Source organism: Heterodontus francisci, unplaced genomic scaffold (assembly GCF_036365525.1).
Source record: "Heterodontus francisci isolate sHetFra1 unplaced genomic scaffold, sHetFra1.hap1 HAP1_SCAFFOLD_61, whole genome shotgun sequence".
Taxonomy (NCBI): domain Eukaryota; kingdom Metazoa; phylum Chordata; class Chondrichthyes; order Heterodontiformes; family Heterodontidae; genus Heterodontus; species Heterodontus francisci.
In genome coordinates, this window is record NW_027141441.1 from 2,259,481 (window position 1) to 2,280,782 (window position 21,302).

Sequence of the window (21,302 nt, forward strand, 5' to 3'; positions counted from 1 at the left end):
TGAATAGGAAATAGTCAGTAATAAATCAAATAAATAATTCAGGAGAAACTTCTTCACCCTGCTTTGACCGTGGTTAGAATCTGTAACATGCCACCACATGCAGCAGTTGAGTTCATGAACATTGCGACATTTAACAGCAAGTTAAATGATTATATGAGGCAGAAAAGATTTGAGGGGTTTGCTGATCAGATTAGATGAAGTAGAGTTGGAGGAGGCTCATGTGGAAATGTAAAATCTTGGGCACAATAGCCTGTCTCTTTGCTGTAAATTCTATGTAATTCTGTGTAGAATGAATTCAGAACAGCAAAACATCCCAGAGATTAATGGTTGCGGAATATATCCCATAAACAGAATCCCAGAGACTTACAGATACTGAACGAAACCCACACTCACAGGCAGTACCAGAGACTGACAGATACTGAAAAAACCCACACTCACAGGCAGTACCAGAGACTGACAGATACTGAACAAAACCCACATTCACAGGCAGTACCAGAGACTGACAGATACTGAATGAAACCCACATTCACAGGCAGTACCAGAGACTGACAGATACTGAATGAAACCCACATTCACAGGCAGTACCATGGACTGACAGATACTGAACAAAACCCACATTCACAGGCAGTACCAGAGACTGACAGATACTGAATGAAACCCACACTCACAGGCTGTAGCAGAGACTGACAGATACTGAATGAAACCCACACTCACAGGCTGCAGCAGAGATTGACAGATACTGAACGAAACCCACACTCACAGGCAGTACCAGAGACTGACAGATACTGAAAACACCCACATTCACAGGCAGTACCAGAGACTGACAGATACTGAATGAAACCCACATTCACAGGCAGTACCAGAGACTGACAGATACTGAATGAAACCCACATTCACAGGCAGTACCAGAGACTGACAGATACTGAATGAAACCCACATGCACAGGCCATACCAGAGATTGACAGATACTGAATGAAACCCACACTCATACACAGGACGAGAGACTGATACTGAATGAGTCCCAGATTCAAAAAGTTACAGTGGCTGAGAATTACAACAATATTCCTACACTCACATACTGTACCAGTAACTTAAAGATACAGAATGAATCGCACACAAAATAGCATACATGAGACTGAGATACAGAATGAGTCCACACCAACACACAGTACTGACAGATACAGACTGGATCATAAAGTCACATACAGCAACAGAGACCTATTAGCACAGTATGAATCAGTCACATATAGGACTAGAATATGACTGACTGCAGCATGAATCCCATACTCCCACTCAGTAACCAAGACTGACAGTTAGCCGCATATAAAGAATGATTCGCATTCTCATGTACGGGACAACAGGCTGGCTGATGTGGCACAATGGTACAATTAATGTTTGGACAAACTCAGTGCAATAATGGCTATCTGTAGGACCTCAGAGGTAGTAATCTCAGGATTGCTACCAGTGCCACGTGATAGTCAGAGTAGAAATGAAAGAATAGTCAGGATGAATGCGTGGCTTGAGAGATGGTGCAGGAGTGAGGGGTTCAGATTTTTGGGACATTGGGACCGGTTCTGGGGGAGGTGGGACTATTACAAATTGGACGGTCTACACCTGGGCCGGACTGGAATCAATGTCCTTCGGGGTGCTTTTGCTAACGCTGTTGGGGAGGGTTTAAACTAATGTGGCAGGGGGATGGGAACCAAATGAGGAGGTCAGTGGACAGTAAGGAGGTAGTAACTAAAGCCTGTAAGGAACCAGATAATGAAGTCAGCGTGACAAAGGGAAAGAGTAGGCAGGGAGCAGATGATGTACGCAAAGGGACTGGTGGTCTGAGGTGTATTTGTTTTAATGCAAGAAGTGTAGTAGGTACGGCAGATGAACTTAGGGCTTGGATTAGTACCTGGGAGTATGATGTTATTGCTATTACTGAGACTTGGTTGAGGGAAGGGCACGATTGGCAACTAAATATCCTAGGATATCGATGCTTCAGGAGGGATAGAGAGGGAGGTAAAAGGGGTGGAGGAGTTGCATTACTGGTCAAAGAGGATATCACAGCTTGTGCTGAAGGAGGGGGGCACTATGGAGGACTCGAGCAGTGAGGCAATATGGGCAGAACTCAGAAATAGGAAGGGTGCGGTAAGAATGTTGGGGCTGTTCTATAGGCCTCCCAACAGCGAGCGTGAGATAGAGGTACAAATATGTAAACAGATTATGGAAAGATGTAGGAGCAACAGGGTTGTGGTGATAGGAGATTTTAATTTTCCCAACATTGACTGGGATTCACTTAGTGTTAGAGGTCTAGATGGAGCAGAATTTGTAAGGAGCATCCAGGAGGGTTTTCTCGAGCAGTATGTAAATAGTCCAACTCGGGAAGGGGCCATACTGGACCTGGTGTTGGGGAATGAGCCCGGCAAGGTGGTTGAAGTTTTAGTAGGGGACTACTTTGGGAATAGTGATCACAATTCCATAAGTTTTAGAATACTCATGGACAAAGACGAGAGTGGTCCTAAAGGAAGAGTGCTAAATTGGGGGAAGGCCAACTATACCAAAATTCGGCAGGAGCTGGGGAATGTAGATTGGGAGCAGCTGTTTGAAGGTAAATCCACATTTGATATGTGGGAGGCCTTTAAAGAGAGGTTGATTAGTGTGCAGGAGAGACATGTTCCTGTGAAAATGAGGGGTAGAAATGGCAAGATTAGGGAACCATGGATGACAGGTGAAATTGTGAGACTAGCTAAGAGGGAAAAGGAAGCATACATAAGGTCTAGGCGGCTGAAGAAAGACGAAGAGTTGGAAGAATATCGGGAATGTAGGACCAATCTGAAACGAGGAATTAAGAGGGCTAAAAGGGGTCATGAAATATCTTTGGCAAACAGGGTTAAGGAAAATCCCAAAGCTTTTTATTCATATCTAAGGAGCAAGAGGGTAACTAGAGAAAGGATTGGCCCACTCAAGGACAAAGGAAGAAAGCTTTGCGTGGAGTCAGAGAAAATGGGTGAGATTTTAAATGAGTACTTTGCATCGGTATTCACCGAGGAGAGGGACATGACGGATGTTGAGGTTAGGGACAGATGTTTGATTACTCTAGGTCAAGTCGGCATAAGGAGGGAGGAAGTGTTGGATATTCTAAAAGGCATTAAGGTGGACAAGTCCCCAGGTCCGGATGGGATCTATCCCAGGTTTCTGAGGGAAGCGAGAGAGGAAATAGCTGGGGCCTTAACAGATATCTTTGCAGCATCCTTAAACACGGGTGATGTCCCGGAGGACTGGTGAATTGCTAATGTTGTCCCCTTGTTTAAGAAGGGTAGCAGGGAAAATCCAGGTAATTATAGACCTGGGAGCCTGATGTCAGTGGTAGGGAAGCTGCTGGAGAAGATACTGAGGGATAGGATCTATTCCCATTTGGAAGAAAATGGGCTTATCAGTGATAGGCAACATGGTTTTGTGCAGGGAAGGTCATGTCTTACCAACTTAATAGAATTCTTTGAGGAAGTGACAAAGTTGATTGATGAGGGAAGGGCTGTAGATGTCATATACATGGACTTCAGTAAGGCGTTTGATAAGGTTCCCCATGGTAGGCTGATGGAGAAAGTGAAGTCGCATGGGGTCCAAGGTGTACTAGCCAGATGGATAAAGAACTGGCTGGGCAACAGGAGACAGAGAGTAGTAGTGGAAGGGAGTTTCTCAAAATGGAGAAGTGTGACCAGTGGTGTTCCACAGGGATCCGTGCAGGGACCGCTGTTGTTTGTGATATACATAAATGATTTGGAGGAAAGTATAGGTGGTCTGATTAGCAAGTTTGCAGACGACACTAAGATTGGTGGAGTAGCAGATAGTGAAGGGGACTGTCAGAGAATACAGCAGATTGTAGATAGATTGGAAAGTTGGGCAGGGAAATGGCAGATGGAGTTCAATCAGGGCAAATGCGAGGTGATGCATTTTGGAAGATCCAATTCAAGAGTGCACTATACAGTAAATGGAAAAGTCCTGGGGAAAATTGATGTCCAGAGAGATTTGGGTGTTCAGGTCCATTGTTCCCTGAAGGTGGCAGCGCAGGTCAATAGAGTGGTCAAGAACGCACACGGCATGCTTTCCTTCATCGGACGGGGTATTGAGTACAAGAGTTGGCAGGTCATGTTACAGTTGTATAAGACTTTGGTTCGGCCACATTTGGAATACTGCATGCAGTTCTGGTCGCCACATTACCAAAAGGATGTAGATGCTTTGGAGAGGATGCAGAGGAGGTTCACCAGGATGTTGCCTGGTATGGAGGGCGCTAGCTATGAAGAGAGGTTGAGTAGATTAGGATTATTTTCATTAGAAAGACGGAGGTTGAGGGGGGACCTGATTGAGGTGTACAAAATCATGAGAGGTCTCGACAGGGTTGATAGCAAGAAGCTTTTTCCCAGAGTGGGGGTTTCAATTACTAGGGGTCACGAGTTCAAAGTGAGAGGGAAAAGTTTAGGGGGGATATGCGTGGAAAGTTCTTTACGCAGAGGGTGGTGGGTGCCTGGAACACGTTGCCAGCGGAAGTGGTAGACGCGGGCACGATAGCGTCTTTTAAGATGTATCTGGACAGATACATGAATGGGCAGGAAGCAAAGAGATACAGACCCTTAGAAAATAGGCGACATGTTAAGAAAGAGGATCTGGATCGGCGCAGGCTTGGAGGGCCGAAGGGCCTGTTCCTGTTCTGTAATTTTCTTTGTTCTTTGTTCTTTGTCTCCATTCCCAATATTTCTAAGTTCCACCTGTCCAACATAAGCTGAACAATTATTGCATGTTGTGACTGATGGTCTGATCTGTAAACTGCACTGCATCACAGATTGCTGACATTTGCTAGCTGAAAGTGAGAACTGTAACATAGGAGAAGAAATTTACACAGTCTGTCAAGGTTAAAGATGCAGGTAATGTGAGGTAATAGATTTTGTCTGTAAGTGCTGCACTCATATTGCTTCATATTTTTATATTGAAAATAAAGGTAATTGATTCTTATTTTTTAAAATTGCCTTAATTGATTAGATATTTGTAAATGTGCCCTGTTATATTTTACACTAAATTGAGCAGTATTTCTGTCTGATTTTTTAGGATACTATTTACATCACTTCAAACAAAGAAAACATAACTACACAAAGAACTGAGCACAACGCTGAAAGTTTCACAGCAAACAGTCAAAAGGGAAAGGGATGAAATACAAAAAAAAACTAAAATACTGAAAACACTCAGCCAGTCCAGAAACAACTGTGGAGAAGAGAAGCTCAGGTTAATGGTCCAGTTCTGAGACCCTTCTATAGACCTGAAACGTTGCTCCTGCCTTCCTCTCTCCATAGATACTGCTGGAACTGCTGAGTGTTTCCAGAATCTTCTGTTATTCAGATTTCCAGCAAGTTTCTCTTTTTGAAGAATGAAATATTCCCTGGGAAGGAATTGTAAGATTTTGGTTCGGTCTTCACAGACACACAAAGAAGGGGACCGAGCTCATAATGTGATTTTAAAATAGTTTATTAAGAAGCAACAGTTTAATGTAATATTAAGATGTATCAGTTTAAATATGAACAGTTTAAATATGATGATGCGTAAGCTAAATAGATGAATTAGAGGTACGACCCATAACAGATTGAATGGATTACCGATCCGGATCATACAGTGGGGAAGAACAGTGTTGACAGTCTCCCTGACGATGAAGCAGGCGAGGTGTTGGTGTTGGTGTCCTCAGTCTTCTTCAGCCAACCAAAGTGTTAGGCCAAAGTCTAACACTCAGCTGAAGCCGAGCTTTGGGAAGCTCTCCTGTCTGAATAAGACTGACTATTTCCCTGTCGAGCACCTGTTTATATACTTTATTTCTAGGGACTGGTACCCTATGTCAATCACTTGTTCAAACACTTCTAACCAATGAATACAGGACAGGTAACTGAAGTATCAGGGTGGCCACACCCCCCCCCCCGCCCTCAACTTTGTCCATCACTTTTGCTCAAGGTCATCTTTCAGTATATCTTATACTGGAGCCCATTTTTAGCTTTCACTGGACACTTGTACTGATAACAGGGTACACAAAGTGCAAGAAGACTCCATCTATCAGTTCAGGAATGTCTATGGTGTCCAGTGGCTTCTATTATGACCACCTCAGGAACAGCATACTCCTCAGCCCCTATCTTTGTTTATACCAGTGCTGACCCTCGCTGCTAAGAACTGCTTTTCTATGGGTGGCCTCATGCTCTGTCTGCTACTTTTATTTATTTAGAGATACAGCACTGAAGCAGGCCCTTCGGCCCACTGAGTCTGTGCTGACCATCAACTACCCATTTATACTAATCCTATATTCCTACCACATCCCCACACCTATACTAGGGGCAATTTATAATGGCCAATTTACCTATCAACCTGAAAGTCTTTGGCTGTGGGTGGAAACCGGAGCACCCAGCGAAAATCCACATGGTCGCAGGGAGAACTTGCAAACTCCGTACAGGCAGTACCCAGAATCGAACCGGGGTCGCTGCAGCTGTGAGGCTGCAGTGCTAACCACTGCGCCACTGTGCCGCTATAATATATTGCTATAAGCATTCGACATTATTATGAGAAGAACCAGTTATTAAAGGACCCATTTCTTACAGAATGGAACTTTGCATAAGAAGGAGGATTAGGCCACTCGGCCCTTCGAAATAGCTCTGCCATTCGATAAGATTAGGGCTGATCCCTTGATCACCTAAGTTTCCAAAAACCTATTAATCTCTCTCTTGAATATACGCAATGATTGAGCATCCACAGCTCTCTGGGGAAGAGAATTCCAAAGATTAACAACCATTAGAGTGAAAAAAAATCTCTTCTCAGTCCTGAATGACTGAGCCCTTCACACTGAGACTATGAGCCTTTGTTCTGGGTTTGCCAGCCAGAGGAAACAGCCTCCCAGTATCTATTGTGTCAAACCACTTAAGATTTTTATTTGTCAGTACGATTACTTGTCATTCTTCTACATTCTGGGGAATTCTAGCATAGTCTACTCGAGCTTTTCTCATACATGGATGACGTTGCCGTCTTCTGCTCAGTACGCAAACACCAAGTGTCATTACGTGCTGAGGTTTTATCTGTACCCGATGTTGAGAAGGATGGACCTGGTCACATTGCCGCGGAACGCTCCATCCAGTTGGACCGTGCCGTACCACCTATCCTGCGTGGGAAGGTTTCTGCGGAAAACACCTTTGACCACCAATCCATCAGGCAGTGGTCTGCACGGAATGTCCTCAAGGCCCTACGGGAAACGTAGATGGTGGATCCGGTCGGATGGTTCCCCGAGCAGACCGCCAAAGTCATTTGGCAGAATGCCTCATCACCAGAACTTTCAAACAAGCACCAAGATGTAGCTTGGCTAGTGGTGAGAAGAGCCCTCCCCGTCAGATCCTTCCTGCACGCCTGAAGTCTCACCCCCTCCGCACAATGCCCTCGAGGTGGCTGTGGTGAGAAAGAGACGGTTGCCCACCTCCTTCTGGAATGTGTCTTTGCAAAGCAGGTGTGGAGAGAGATGCAGTGGTTTTTGTCGAGGTTCATCCCAAGCAGCTCTGCAACACAGGAATCTGTGCACTATGGGCTGTTCCCAGGGACGCACACCGAGATAAACATCAACTACTGCTGGAGGACTATCAATTCGGTGAAAGACGCCCTTTGGTCTGCCCGAAACTTGCTGGTCTTCCAGCACAAAGTGTTGTCCATGACCGAATGTTGCAGACTGGCACATTCCATGGTCCAGGACTATGTGCTGAGGGACGCACTAAAGCTTGGGGCAGCCGCAGCAAAGGCTCAATGGGGAAAGACCACTGTGTAAGTTCCCCTCATCAAGCTGAATGGAGGGGCTGGATCCATGGAAAACCCCTCGAACTTTATCTGGAAAATATTTGTGTGCTATAAAATGTAAAAATGTATCTGGCATGACAAATGAAATGGTTGTGAGGCAACTCACTCCTTTATTGAAGGAAACTGACCTCCTTTGCACTGTTTGTATTTTTTGACTTGATGCTGTTTGAAACTGTACGGTAATGTATTTTTTTTCCAGATTTTGATGAATAAAGTATATTTTGGAAATAAAAAAAAAAGTCTGGAAGAGGAAAGACCAGCGGGAAAGCTCGGGCCAAGGCCAAGTCTCGCTCCTCCCAGGCTGGAATGCAGTTCCCGGTGGGCCGTGTTCACAGGCTCCTGAGAAAGGGCAACTATGCTGAGCGTGTGGGTGCCGGAGCCCCGGTCTATCTGGCTGCTGTGCTCGAGTATCTGACCGCTGAAATCCTCGAACTCGCCGGTAACGCGGCACGGGACAACAAGAAGACCCGCATCATCCCCAGACACATGCAGCTGGCGGTCCGCAATGACGAGGAGCTCAACAAGCTTCTGGGAGGAGTGACCATCGCTCAGGGCGGGGTGCTGCCTAATATCCAGGCCGTGCTGCTGCCCAAGAAAACCAGCGCTCAGAGCTCCCAGAAAAAGTAAAGCGGCCAAAATGTCATCCAATAACCCAAAGGCTCTTTTCAGAGCCACCGACAGTCTCTGTGAAAGGGCTGGTTACTGTCAGGAGGGAGTCAGTGATGGAGTTATTGTAACAGTGGATTGACCTGTTTCACATCTGTCCAGGTGTGTTTTCCGTTCCCTCTCTGGATTGCGCTCTGTTTCTCTCCTCACACATCCCCTTGTATCCCACCCACCCCCAGTTAAATGAAGAACTGAACTACAGGGTGTCCATCAACAATTTAATAAATGCTGCCACCTTCAATTTCATAAATTCGGAGACCCTCCTGGTGCATTAATGATAAGTAGTTTGGCGCTGATTAATTAATTTAATAATGACAGTATCTGGGTCAATTCTGGTCTGTTTTTCATTTAGACTGTTTGAATTCTGTTCTTTTTTTCCTCCGGTGATCTGAGCGCCGCTTCTCACTGAGAATCTGCTCATGGAACAGAGTGAGTGCAGAGTAAGAGAAGGAACTTGAAACAATCCCTATCGCTAGAAAAAATGTATGAGGAAAACTAATGGGACTAAAGACTGACAGATCCCCTGGACCTGATGGCCTGCATCCTCGAGTTTAAAAGAAATGGCTACAGTGGATGCATTGGTTGTAATCTTAACTTCCCGAGATTCTGGAACAGTCCCAGTGGATATTAAAACCGCAAATGTGAAACCCCTATTCAAAAAGCAGGTAATAATAGGCCTGCTAGCCTAATGTCTGTCATTGGGAAAATGCTGAAATCCATGATTAAGTAAGTGGTAGCAGAACATTCAGAAAATTAATGTACAATCATGCAGAGTCAACATGGATTTATGAAAAAGAAATCATATTTGACAAAATTATTTTTGAGGATGTAACAAGCAGGGTATATGAAGGGGAACCAGTAGATGTAGTGATCTGCTCTGATGATGCTACCTTCCATGACAGCACTTCTGATATGTCTTCCTTTTTCCTCAACAGAGGATTCCCCCCACCGTGGTTGACAGGGCCCTCAACCGTGTCGGGCCCATTTCCCGCACCTCTATCCTCACCCCTTCCCCTTCCTCCCAGAACCGTGACAGGGTTCCCCCTGCCCTCACTTTCCACCCCATCAGCCTCCATATCCAAAGGATCATCCTCCGCCATTTCCGCCACCTCCAGCATGATGCCACTACCGAACGCATCTTCCCCTCCCTTCCCCTGTCAGCATTCTGAAGGGATCTTTCCCTCCGCCACACCCTGGTCCACTCCTCCATTACCCCCACCACCTCGTCCCCTTCCCATGGCACCTTCCTCTGCAATCGCAGGAGGTGTAATACCTGCCCATTTACCTCCTCTCTCCTCACTATCCCAGGCCCCAAACACTCCTTTCAGGTTAAGCAGCAACTTATTTGTACTTCTTTCAACGTAGTATACTGTATTTGCTGCTCACAATGTGGTCTCCTCTACATTGGGGAGACCAAACGCAGACTGGATGACCGCTTTGCGAAACACCTCCGCTCAGTCCGCAAGCAGGACCCTGAGCTTCCGGTCGCTTGCCATTTCAACACTCCCCCTTGCACTCATGCTCACATCTCTATCATGGGCTTGCTGCAGTGTTCCGGTGAACATCAACGAAAGCTCGAGGAACAGCATCTCATTTACCAATTAGGCACACTACAGCCTGCCGGACTGAACATTGAGTTCAATAATTTCATTGCATGACAGCCCCCCATTTTACTTTCATTTTTAGTTATTTTTTCTTTTTACATTTTTTTGTATGTTTATTTTATTTCATCTTAGTCTGTTCAATTGGCTTACCCACTGTTTTTTTTTATGTCTGTACTTGCTGCTATTCAATTTTCAGTCCGTTAACACCCTATCTGTAATAATGCTTTGGCTTTCAACACATCATTAACATATTGTTTGCCTTTGCTCCATGACCTTCTGGTCAGTTATTCTCTGTGACCTTGTCCTATCTACACCTTCTCCTTTCTTATCTCTTGCCCCACCCCCGCTTTACTTGCTTATAACCTTTGACATTTCTAATATTTGCCAGTTCCAAAGACGTGTCACTGACCCGAAACGTTAACTCTGCTTCTCTCTCCACAGATGCTGCCAGACCTGCTGAGTATTTCCAGCATTTCCTGTTTTTATATCAGTAGATGTTGTTTATTTGGAGTTTAAAAGGTGTTCGATAAAGTGCCATGTAAAAGACACAAGATAAGAGCTCATGGTGTTCAGGTGTAATATATTAGCATGGATAGAGGATTGGCTAACTAACAAGAAACAGGGAATTGGGTTCAATTGGTCATTTTTCAGTTTGGCAAACTAACTAATGGTGTGCCACAGGGATCGGTGTTGGGGTCTCAACCACTTACAATCTATAATTACTGGCTAAGATGAAGGGATCGAGTGTATTGTAACCAAATTTGCTGGTGATACAAATATAGGTGGGAAAGTTGTGAGGAGGCCACAAAGAGTTTGCAAAGGGATAAAGGCAGGTTAAGTGTGTGGACAAAAATTTGGCAATGAAGTATAATGTGGGAAAATGTGAGGTTATCCACTTTGGTATGATGTGAAGAAAAGCAGAATATTATTTAAATAGAGAGAGACTGCAGAATGCTGTGGTACAGAGAATCAGGGGGTCCTTGTATATGAATCACAAAATGTTAGCATGAAAGTACAGCAAGTAATTAGGAAGGCAAATGGAATGTTGGCCTTTATTCCAAGGGGGATGGGGTAGAAATGTGCAAGTTGTTGGTTCGACCACACCTTGAGTGTTGCATGCAGTTTTGGTCTCCTTATTTATGGAGAGATATATTTGCATTGGAGGTCGTTCAGGCAAGTACCACTAGGTTGATTTCTGGGATGAAGGTGTTGTGTTATGTGGAAAGGTTGACCTGGTTGTGGTGCACTCATTGGAGTTTAGAAGAATGAGAGTCAATCTTATTGAAATACATAAGATTCTGAGGGGGCTTGACAGGGTATTTACTGAGATGATGTTTCCCCTCATGAGGGAATCAAGAACTCGGGGGAACAGTTTCAAAATAAGGGGTCTCATTTTCGATGTAGTTGAGGAGGAATATCTTCTCTCAAAGGGCTGCTATTCTTTGGAATTCTCTACCCAAGAGGATGGTGGAGACTGGTCATTGAATATATTTAAGGCTGAGTTAGACTGACTTTTGATCTACAAGGGAATGAAGGGTTATAGGGGCAGGCAGGATAGTGAAGTTGAGGCCATGATTAGATCTGCCATGATCTTATTGAATGGTGGAGCAGGCTCAATTGGTGGAATGGCCTAATCCTGCTCCTAGTTATTATGTTCTTACATAATATTGCCAGGTGGAAATAAAATCCTGACTTATGCATACATCCCTGCTCCAGCAGGTATTCCCATTCATGGAGCAGTGCAGATGTTGGGTTGTTCCTGGATGTCACTAACTTGTTGTAAAACTACCAAAGAAAACCTGATCAGCAGAAGCTGAGTGCTGCAGTGGAATCAGACACTGACACTCTTTGTATTACTGATCATCCTTTGTGGTTAGTCATAATGATTATTAATTGAAATATTACATTCATGTTATGCCGAAAACCACACCTGCCAAAAATGAGACATATTAATTTTGTCGTATGAACTGTTATGGACTTCAAATACCTTGTTTAAAAAGACCACAACAATGGCTGAAAATATGGCTGCACATTTGCATTCTAAAAGACTAAACAAGACAGTGGGAGTGCTCCCTGATTCAATTAGCCAGATGGGGTTGTCAATGGAGATGATCAAGAGACATTGAATGTGTAAGATACTGCATTACGCTCCCCCCTCCCCACGCAACCCTCCCCCCATCACCACCACACTCCACTCTCCCAGCAGACAATCAAACAATGCCGGAGAGGCAGAAGTTGTTTCCAATTCAGCCCAACTCAGTACTGCTGAAAGGTAGGTCCATTGATCTCAGTTCAAAATCACACACACTATCAGATTGAAAGGCACCGGATCAATCTCACAAAAGTGCAGCCTAAGCTACAAATTAAATATGAGGTAGAGCAGCTGATGGAAAGGTACAGAATGAATCCTAAGAATGTAGACCAGAGTGCAGACTGAGAGACAGATTACAATGTAGTACAAACATCTCATACAGTATCAAAAGGAAAGTTACAGTATTATGCCAATTAGTGCAGACTGCACTACACATTACATACCAATCCAATAATCTCTGTCAGAGCTGTAATGAAAGATAGAGTATCAATTCAATGATTCTAATTATACTGAGCACACCATTTGTGAGTTTGAAATATATGTCATCATTCACAAATGTGTTCAGAGTTACAGACTAAATACTCGTCCAAAACAAACAGAGATGAGGAGAAATTTCTTTACTCAGAGGGTTGTTAAACATTAGGAATTCTTTACCCCAGAGAACTGTGGAAGCTCAGTCATTGAGTATGTTTAAAGCAGAGATTGACAGATTTCTAAATACAAATGACATAAGGGGATATGAGGATAGTGTGGGAAAAAAGGCATTGAAGTGGATGATCAGTCCTGATCCTATTGAATGGCAGAGCATGCTGGGTGTCCTGCTCCTATGTTCCTAAAACTCTCATACCACAACTCAATAAAACACACAGTTAAAATGAGGCAAATTGTGATACATTATGGCGTTAAACAAATAGTTCTCAATACCATCCCTGAAATACATATTAAGTACCGGTACAGAGGAATCCTGCACCAGAGTCTCATAGATACAGAATGTACCACACTTGTAGACAATACCAGTAGCTGAGAGATACAAAATTAATTCCACTTTAACCGACTGTCCCAGAAACAGACACATAAAAAATGAATTGTAACACACATTAAGTACCAGAGACTGCCAAATGCAGAATGAGCTCTGGATGTGCACATGCAGACTGTACCAGAAATTGACTAATACTGAATGGGACCCACACTCATACGTTGTACCAGAGACTAACAGCTAAAGAATAAATCCAACATTCACTTCCAGTACCAGAAAATAATATATGCATTACAGATATCACTCACATACACTAGCAGAGACTGACAGACACATAGTGAGTCACAAAATCAATTAATTTCAGAGACCAGCAGATAGAGAATTAATCTCACTCTCACAGAAAGAACCAGAGACTGACAAATATACAATGAGACCCAAGCTCACATAAAGTGACAGACACTTAATTAAAACCACACACATACATAATACCTTAGACTGACACATAGAGAATGAATCAAACAATCACATTCTGACTGTAAGACTGGTGCATACAGAATGAATCTCACACTCACATTTAGTTCCAGACACTGACAGATACAGAATAATATCCACATTCACCCACAGGAGCAGATAGATACAGAAGCTGCCACACATTCACATACAATACTCATGATTGACAGACAGAATGAATCACACAATCACATTTAGTTCCATAGACTGACACTCAAATAATCTCACACTCAGATACAGTACAACAGAGATAGATTTAGAATTAAATTTGCTGTCATATAATGTACCAGAAAGTGTGACAAACTTAATCTCATACAGTACAAAAGATTGATGGAATTTCTTCCACACTCAATGTGATAAGTTTTAAGTAAGTGAAGTGGGGATGGCGGATCCATAGAAAACCCCTCGAACTTTATCGGGAAAATATTTGTTTGCTGTAAAATGTACATGGTACGTAAAATGAAATGGAAGGGTTGTGAGGCAATTCATTCCTGTATTGAAGGAAACTGATCTCCTTTGCACTCTTTGTATTGTCTGACTCGGTTTGTGAAACTGATCAGTTTCAGCTCAGTCATTCAGGGACCTGGAATTTCCGCAGTTTGAGCCCGAGCCCACTTCTGATTGGTCACCCTCTTCCCATTCGTATGTCTTAACCAATCGCAGAGCTTCGAATTGGAAAATGCAGCAAATCATTGGCTTACATTGTCGACCTGACAAAGTTTGAATTCGAAAAAGCCGCCAATTTCAGTATCGGAAAGAAGCGATTACTGGAAAATCTATCGAAAGCTGATCGTTTTATATATATACATGTGTGACCATTAAAAAACATTTATATTCCGCTTTTATCAGCAAATTCCTGGCACCATTTTAAAGCTGTTCGTAAAATAGCACCAGGAAATTGTGCTGATAAAAGCGGAATAAAAAACAAGATTTTGGATGGTTATGTCCATATTTTACGAACAGCTTTAATCTGTAATATTGTTGGTTACTCATCTGTAACTGCCGGCAAAATGTAACGAGACAAATAACTCAAATTCGGTGTGGAAGTAATAAATTGGACAGGGTTTCGGGGGACAGTGAGAAGTCACTGAAATAGTTGCTTAAACATTGTAAATCTGATTCGGTCCTGTTACTGACATTCTGGAATCAGACAGTAATCAGCCCTTTCACAGAAACTGTCGGTGGCTCTGAAAAGAGCCTTTGGTTTTTATTCTGGAAATATTCAGCAGGTCTGGTAGCATCTGTGCAGAGAGGAGCAGAGTTAACATTTCAGCAGTTCTGATAAAATGTCACAGTCCTGAAAGGTTAACTCTGCTTCTCTGTCCACAGATGCCACCAGACCCGCTGAGTATTTCCAGCACTTTCTGTTTTCATTTCAGATTTCCAGCATCTGCAGTATTTTGCTTTTGTTACTGTCCTGTCTTATTGTGCTGCTCAATAAAGTAGTTGGAAAACCAAGTTACAGTCAGGCTTAAAGGGGATTTGAATCCAGGATTGATCTGTTCATTAAAGAGGTGCTTCGACCAACTAAATCAAAGGGTCAAAATAAAGTGTTTGAGTTTTTTGAGCTATAGATTAGTGCAGATCTTTCTAGCTGTGCTGAACATTGATTTCCATCTCCGGGTTCTTTCTGAGTCTGTGAGTTTGCAGTTCTTTGCGAGTGAGTGCCAGACATGAAGATATGTTTAGACGATTTCTCGTAAGTTATTTGCATCTCCATATTTTTCTGAAATTTGTACAAACACATTAAATGAGGGAATCATATAAGTCACGCCGTGAAATTTCTCCACAAAACACTGAAAGGTGACAGTGTTTATTGTGAAGGGTTTCCACTTATTCAGACACATATCTAGTAAAAGTGATCAGGACGTGATTCACATATGTAGTGTATTTGTATATTATGCTAATAATGTAATGACGTGATGATGTAATGGCGTGAATAAACACTTATTTGAACTGGCCATATTTGGTGTCCATTTCCTCTGCTGGACCCACCTGAAAATATTAGAGAAAATGGCAACTAGGGGAAGATAAAGTCTGTAAATATAGGCAGAAAACAGCAGCAGGGACTGCAGTAAACAAGATCAGCCTGGTGACTTAGTTGCTCGGATAGTGGAGAATTTAGCTGGGTTGTGGGCAGCCTGAGCCTCAGACTGTCTCCTGAGTTGAATAGGATACCGCAGGGTCTTAGTGCTCATTGAGGAAATTTGGCTGTACCCATGGGATACAGCTGAAAGCTGGCAACGAATGAGAGGGTTTGAGCAACATTCCGTTCCTATATTGAAAGAATGGGCATGTTCTTAGAGTTAAGAATATTTTGGGACTGGTAGGTGAGGTGGTCAAGACTCAGAATAAGGCAATTCCTGAGCAAAAGAAAACAATTTTGCTTCTGGAAATTGGCCTGGAAGTGTCTGGCATGCTGACAAAGCTTCCTGCTCTGAACAAAGCAAAATATGTGCCAGTCAAAACAAAATCACCAAGTTGGAGGAACATTTCAATCCTAAGCCACTAGAGATAGCAGAATGCTATACATTTGGAACCAGAAATCAGAAAAGTAGTGAAGCAGTTGGTGAGTATATTGTGGCACTGAAGAATTTTTATTACGTTGCAACTTTGGCACATTCTTAGACCATGCATTTTGAGACATATTTGTGTGTGGATTTGTGAACAAAAGAATCCAATCGAAGTTACTAAACACACAAAATCTTACATTTGAGATCGTGTGTAAGATTGCTGTTTCCATGGAGATGGCATCAAAGAATGTTAGGGAATTTTATCCCATGCTGGTAACTAGTACAGGCTTCTGTCCACTGTTAAAGTGCTTCAGCCAAGTCCAAAGTGGACAGACATAGCCAGAAGAGTGCCAATGATAGCAGTTTAGTGTTGTTATCACCATAAGGGCAACCACACAGCCCAATCATGTCAGTACAGAAATGCAAAATGTTTTAATTGTCAAGCAGAGGCCAAAGAAGGAAAGGGAACTAATTCCAGTGGTAATGGAAAACAGTGATGTTATGAGGGTGGAGTTCACAATCTTGAAGTGAATCCAGAGTGCCTAACCAAAGAGGAGCAAGGGCTTTACAGCATTTATGCCACTAGCAATCACTCAAATGACGCAGACTTTTGTACAATGTTGTTGGTAAATAAACAGCAAATTGCTACGACCATGGATTGCTCCATCATGAATAGAGAAATGTATGGGAGCAAAGTCAGTGATGTACCTCTAACTGAGAGCACAGCTCAATTGAAAACCTACTCTGGTGAGGTGTTAGCAATGTGTTGGCAAATGGAGTGTAATGTGCAACATAAGGGCAGGCCCCTCAAGATACCTGTTTTTTATTCATTATTTCATGGGAGGCGGGCATCACTGGCAAGGCCAGCATTTATTGACCATTCCTAATTGCCCTTGACAACTGAATTGCTTGCTAGGTCATTTCAGAGGACAGGTGAGAGTAAACCACATTGTTGTGGGCCAGCATCACATACAGGCCAGACCAGGTAAGCACAGCAGATTGCCTTCTGTAAAGGGTATGAGTGAACCAGATGGGTTTTAATGAAAATCAATTATAGTTGCATGGCACCACTACTCAGATTTTATATTATTCATTAATGAATTGAATCTGAATTCCACCAGCTGCCATGGTGGGATTTAAACCCATATCCCCAGGGCATTAGTCTGAGTCGTGAGATTATCAGTTCAGTGACATTACTGCTATGCCAGCCTCTCCCCTACAAGGTAGTGAGATATGTCAACAAACCAATAATAATGGGGAAAGACTGGCTTTGAAAGCTGAAGTTAGACTGGAAGCATGTTTTTTCATGTGGTGTACCTTGGCCTGAAAATCAATGAAAAGAACTCCAGCCAGTGAAAGAGAAGGTAGAGGCTATGGTCAAAGCCCCAAAGACAAAAAGATGTGTCTGAGCTTAGATCTTTTCTCGGCATGGTCCAATACTACTCACAATTTCTGCCTGAGCATGCAATGGTGTTAGCTCCACTACATAAGTTGTTGAAGAAAGATGTGAAATGGAAATGGTCTAAAACACAAGATGCTAATGATGCATGTAAGAGAAGCTCGATCAGTGACACACTACACATTCATTACCACACAAATGGTGAACTGAAGCTAGCTTCAAAATATGGAGTTGGAGCAGTAATCAGTCATGTTGTGGATCACGGCCGCTGCAAAGGCTCAATGGGGAAAGAACACTGTGTAAGGTCTTCCCACCAGAGTGAACTAAAGGGCTGGACCCATGGGAAACCCCTCTGGCTGTCTACACCAACATGGGTCTGCTGTAAAATGTACATGGCATGTAAAATGGAATGGAAGGGTTGTGAGGCAACTCACTCCTGTCTCGAAGAAAACTGATTTCCTTTGCGCTTTTGGAATGTCAACTTGGTGCTGTTTTGGACTGTTTTGTAAAGCTTTTTTTAAACAGATTTTTATGAATGGAGTATACTTTTGGGAAAAAGTGTCTGGCAGAGGTGAAGGATGCAAGGGACCTGGCAAAGGCAGAGCAAAGCGGCACCGCACAGTGCTTCGTGATAATATCCAGGGCATCACCAAACCAGCAATCGTCCGCCTGGCTCGCCGTGGCAGGGTCAAGCGGATCTCGGGTTTGATCTATGAGGAGACTCGCGGGGTGTTGAAAGGTTTCCTGGAGAATGTGATCAGGGATGCGGTCACCTACACTGAGCACGCCAAGCGCAAGACGGTCACTGCCATGGATGTGGTGTACGCTCTGAAACGGCAGGGCCGCACTCTCTGCGGATTCGGCGGCTGAGAAACCAGCCCCTTTCCCACAAACACACAACAAAGGCTCTTCCAAGAGCCACCCACCGCCTCACAGAGAGAGCAGTTACCTGGAAACGGGAGATGGGATAGGCTGTTCAGAACTGACTGGAATAAATCTGTGCTGTGTTCGGGTATAAAACTGGAATCCCCGAGTTTGACATTTCATTTGCAGCAAGGATGTGCAGTGGATTTGATTTTCTAAACGGGTTGTGTAAACAGTGCCCGAGGCTCTACACTTAGTTATTTCCCCAGTCGACACATGCCCTCAGTGAAAAGCCACATCACTCCTCCAGAATCACTCATTGTTTTCAAAGAATTTCAAAATGATTTCGCTGCAATGAGGGAATCCGGGAGTTTTGCAGCAGCCGTTAAATCGGTCACTGGAACCTGACCCACTTGTGATGTTATTTCCCCCGAGACGGTGTTTCCTGCACTGAAACTGACAGGGTTTGTGAAACTGACCAATTTCCAAAATAAACTTTATTCATAAAAATCTGTAAAAATTACATTGCCAAACAGTTTCAAACAGCACCAAAAAATACAAACATTGCAAGGGAGATCAGTTTCCTTCAACACAATCATGAGTTGCTTCACAACCCTTCCATTTCACATTTGTCATGCCAATTACAGTTTTACATTTACAGCAAATGAAAATTTTCCCGATACAGTTCGAGGGGTTTCCCATGGATCCAGCCCCTCAGTTCAGCCTGGTGGGGGGACCTTACACAGTGGTCTTTCCTCATTGAGCCTTTGCTGCGGCTACCCCAAGCTTTAGTGCATCCCTCAGCACGTAGTCCTGGTCCTTGGAATGTGCCAGTCTGCAACATTCGGTGGTGGACAACTCCTTGCGCTGGAAGACAGCAAGTTTCGGGCAGACCAAAGGGCGTCTTTCACCGAATTGATAGTCCTCCAACAGCAGTTGATGTCTGTCTCGGTGTGTGTCCCTGGGAACAGCCCATAGAGCACAGACTCCTGTGTTACAGAGCTGCTTGGGATAAACCTCGACATAAACCAATGCATCTCTTTCCACACCTGCTTTGCAAAGACATATTCCAGGAGGAAGTGGGCAACCGTCTCTTCCCCACCACAGCCACCGTGGGGGCATTGCGCGGAGGGGGCGAGTCTTCGGGCGTGCAGGAAGGATCTGACGGGGAAGGCTCTTCTCACCACCAGCCAAACTACATCTTGGTGCTTGTTTGAAAGTTCTGGTGATGAGGCATTCTGCCAAATGACTTTGGTGGTCTGCTCGGGGAACCATCCGACAGGATACCCCATCTCCTTTTCCCGTAGGGCCTTGAGAAAATTCCGTGCAGACCACTGCCTGATGGATCAGTGGTCAAAGGTGTTTTCCTGCAGCAACTGCTCCACGAAGGATAGGTGGTACAGCACGGTCCAACTACATGGAGCGTTCCGCGGCAATGTGACCAGGCCCATCCTTCGCAACACTGGGGACAGATAGAACCTCAGCACGTAGTGACACTTGCAGTTTGCATACTGGAGGTCTACACACAGCTTGATGCAGCCGCACACGAAGGTGGTCATCAGGATGAGGGCCACGTTGGGTACATTTTTCCCGCCCTTGACCAGAGATTTGAACATCGTGTCCCTCTGGACCCAGTCTATTTTAGATCCCCAGATGAAGCGGAAAATGGCTCGGGTGACCACCACACTTGAGTGCCTCTGCTGCCTGGGATTGTCACCCCCTCTCATGCTCGCATCCTTCCTAATAGACTCAGCAAAGGGTTCAACACAGCAAACAAACAAGACAGGGGAGAGAGGACAGCCCTGTCTGACTCCAGATTGGATCAGGAAACTTTCCGATTCCCACCCATTGATTGACACTGCGCTACTGATGTTCGTGTAGAGCAGTTTGATCCAATTGCAGATTCCCTCCCTAAACCCCATTTTGGAAAGAACGTCCATCATGTAGGTGTGCGATTTCCTGTCAAAAGCCTTCTCCTGGTCCAGGCTGATGAGGCAGGTGTCCACCCTCCTGTCCCGTACATAGGCGATTGTATCCCTGAGTAGCACGAGACTATCAGAGATCTTCCTGCCGAGTACAGTACAGGTCTGGTCAGGGTGAATCACCAACTCCAGAGCAGACTTGACTCGACTGGCTATGACATTGGACAGAGTTTCAGCTCAGTCATTCAGGGACCTGTAATTCACACAGTTTGAGCCCACGCTTACCCGAACCCACTTCTGATTGGTCACCCTCTTCTTATTCACATGTCTTAACCAATCGCAGAGCCTTGAATTAGAAAATGCAGCCAAGCATTGGCTTAAATTGTCGACCTGACAGAATATATTAAATCGAAAAAGCCTCCAATTTCAGTGCAGTAAAGAAGCGAATTCCTAGAAAATCTATGTCCAGTAGCTTGGGGTCCAGGCAACTGAAGGCAGGACCGCCAGTGGTGGAGCTTCTCAGCCTTTTGGCTAAGATCAAGTGTAGTATCTGTTCTTCTCAGTACTTACTTGGCAGAGGAGAAACCATGATCAGTGGCATTTGATCCTGGGTAGGCTTTGAGTAAAATGGCTATAACCAATCTTTGAGCTTCAGGCCAGGGAGTGCGGAACACCATTCGGGTGGTGGTGAAGGACAAGGAAGGAGATGCACTGGTCGATCGCACCTTCTTCATCAAGAAAATCTTCATCGATTGCTGTGGATTTCAAGCTATGGACATCTTCTGCCTGCAGGATTTCCCCAGCAGTGGGTATATCGACATGACATTCAAGAATGTGGCGGGATGCATCAAGTTCCTGAAGGCGTTCAAGGAGAAAGGGGACCGGGCGCCGCTGTCGATCCTCACAGT

At 44.2% G+C, this 21,302-nt stretch overlaps 1 protein-coding gene and 1 pseudogene across 1 annotated transcript; both read left to right on the top strand.

The window, feature by feature from the left end:
* Positions 1 to 2,082: 2,082 nt before the first annotated feature.
* Positions 2,083 to 8,475, top strand: LOC137363431 (histone H2A-like). The gene is made up of 2 exons (XM_068027259.1): positions 2,083 to 2,139; positions 8,095 to 8,475. The coding sequence occupies exons 1-2, from the start codon at positions 2,083 to 2,085 to the stop codon at positions 8,473 to 8,475; spliced, it is 438 nt and encodes a 145-aa protein (XP_067883360.1).
* Positions 8,476 to 20,905: 12,430 nt separating this feature from the next.
* On the top strand, positions 20,906 to 21,040 carry LOC137363472 (U2 spliceosomal RNA; annotated as a pseudogene).
* Positions 21,041 to 21,302: the final 262 nt, after the last annotated feature.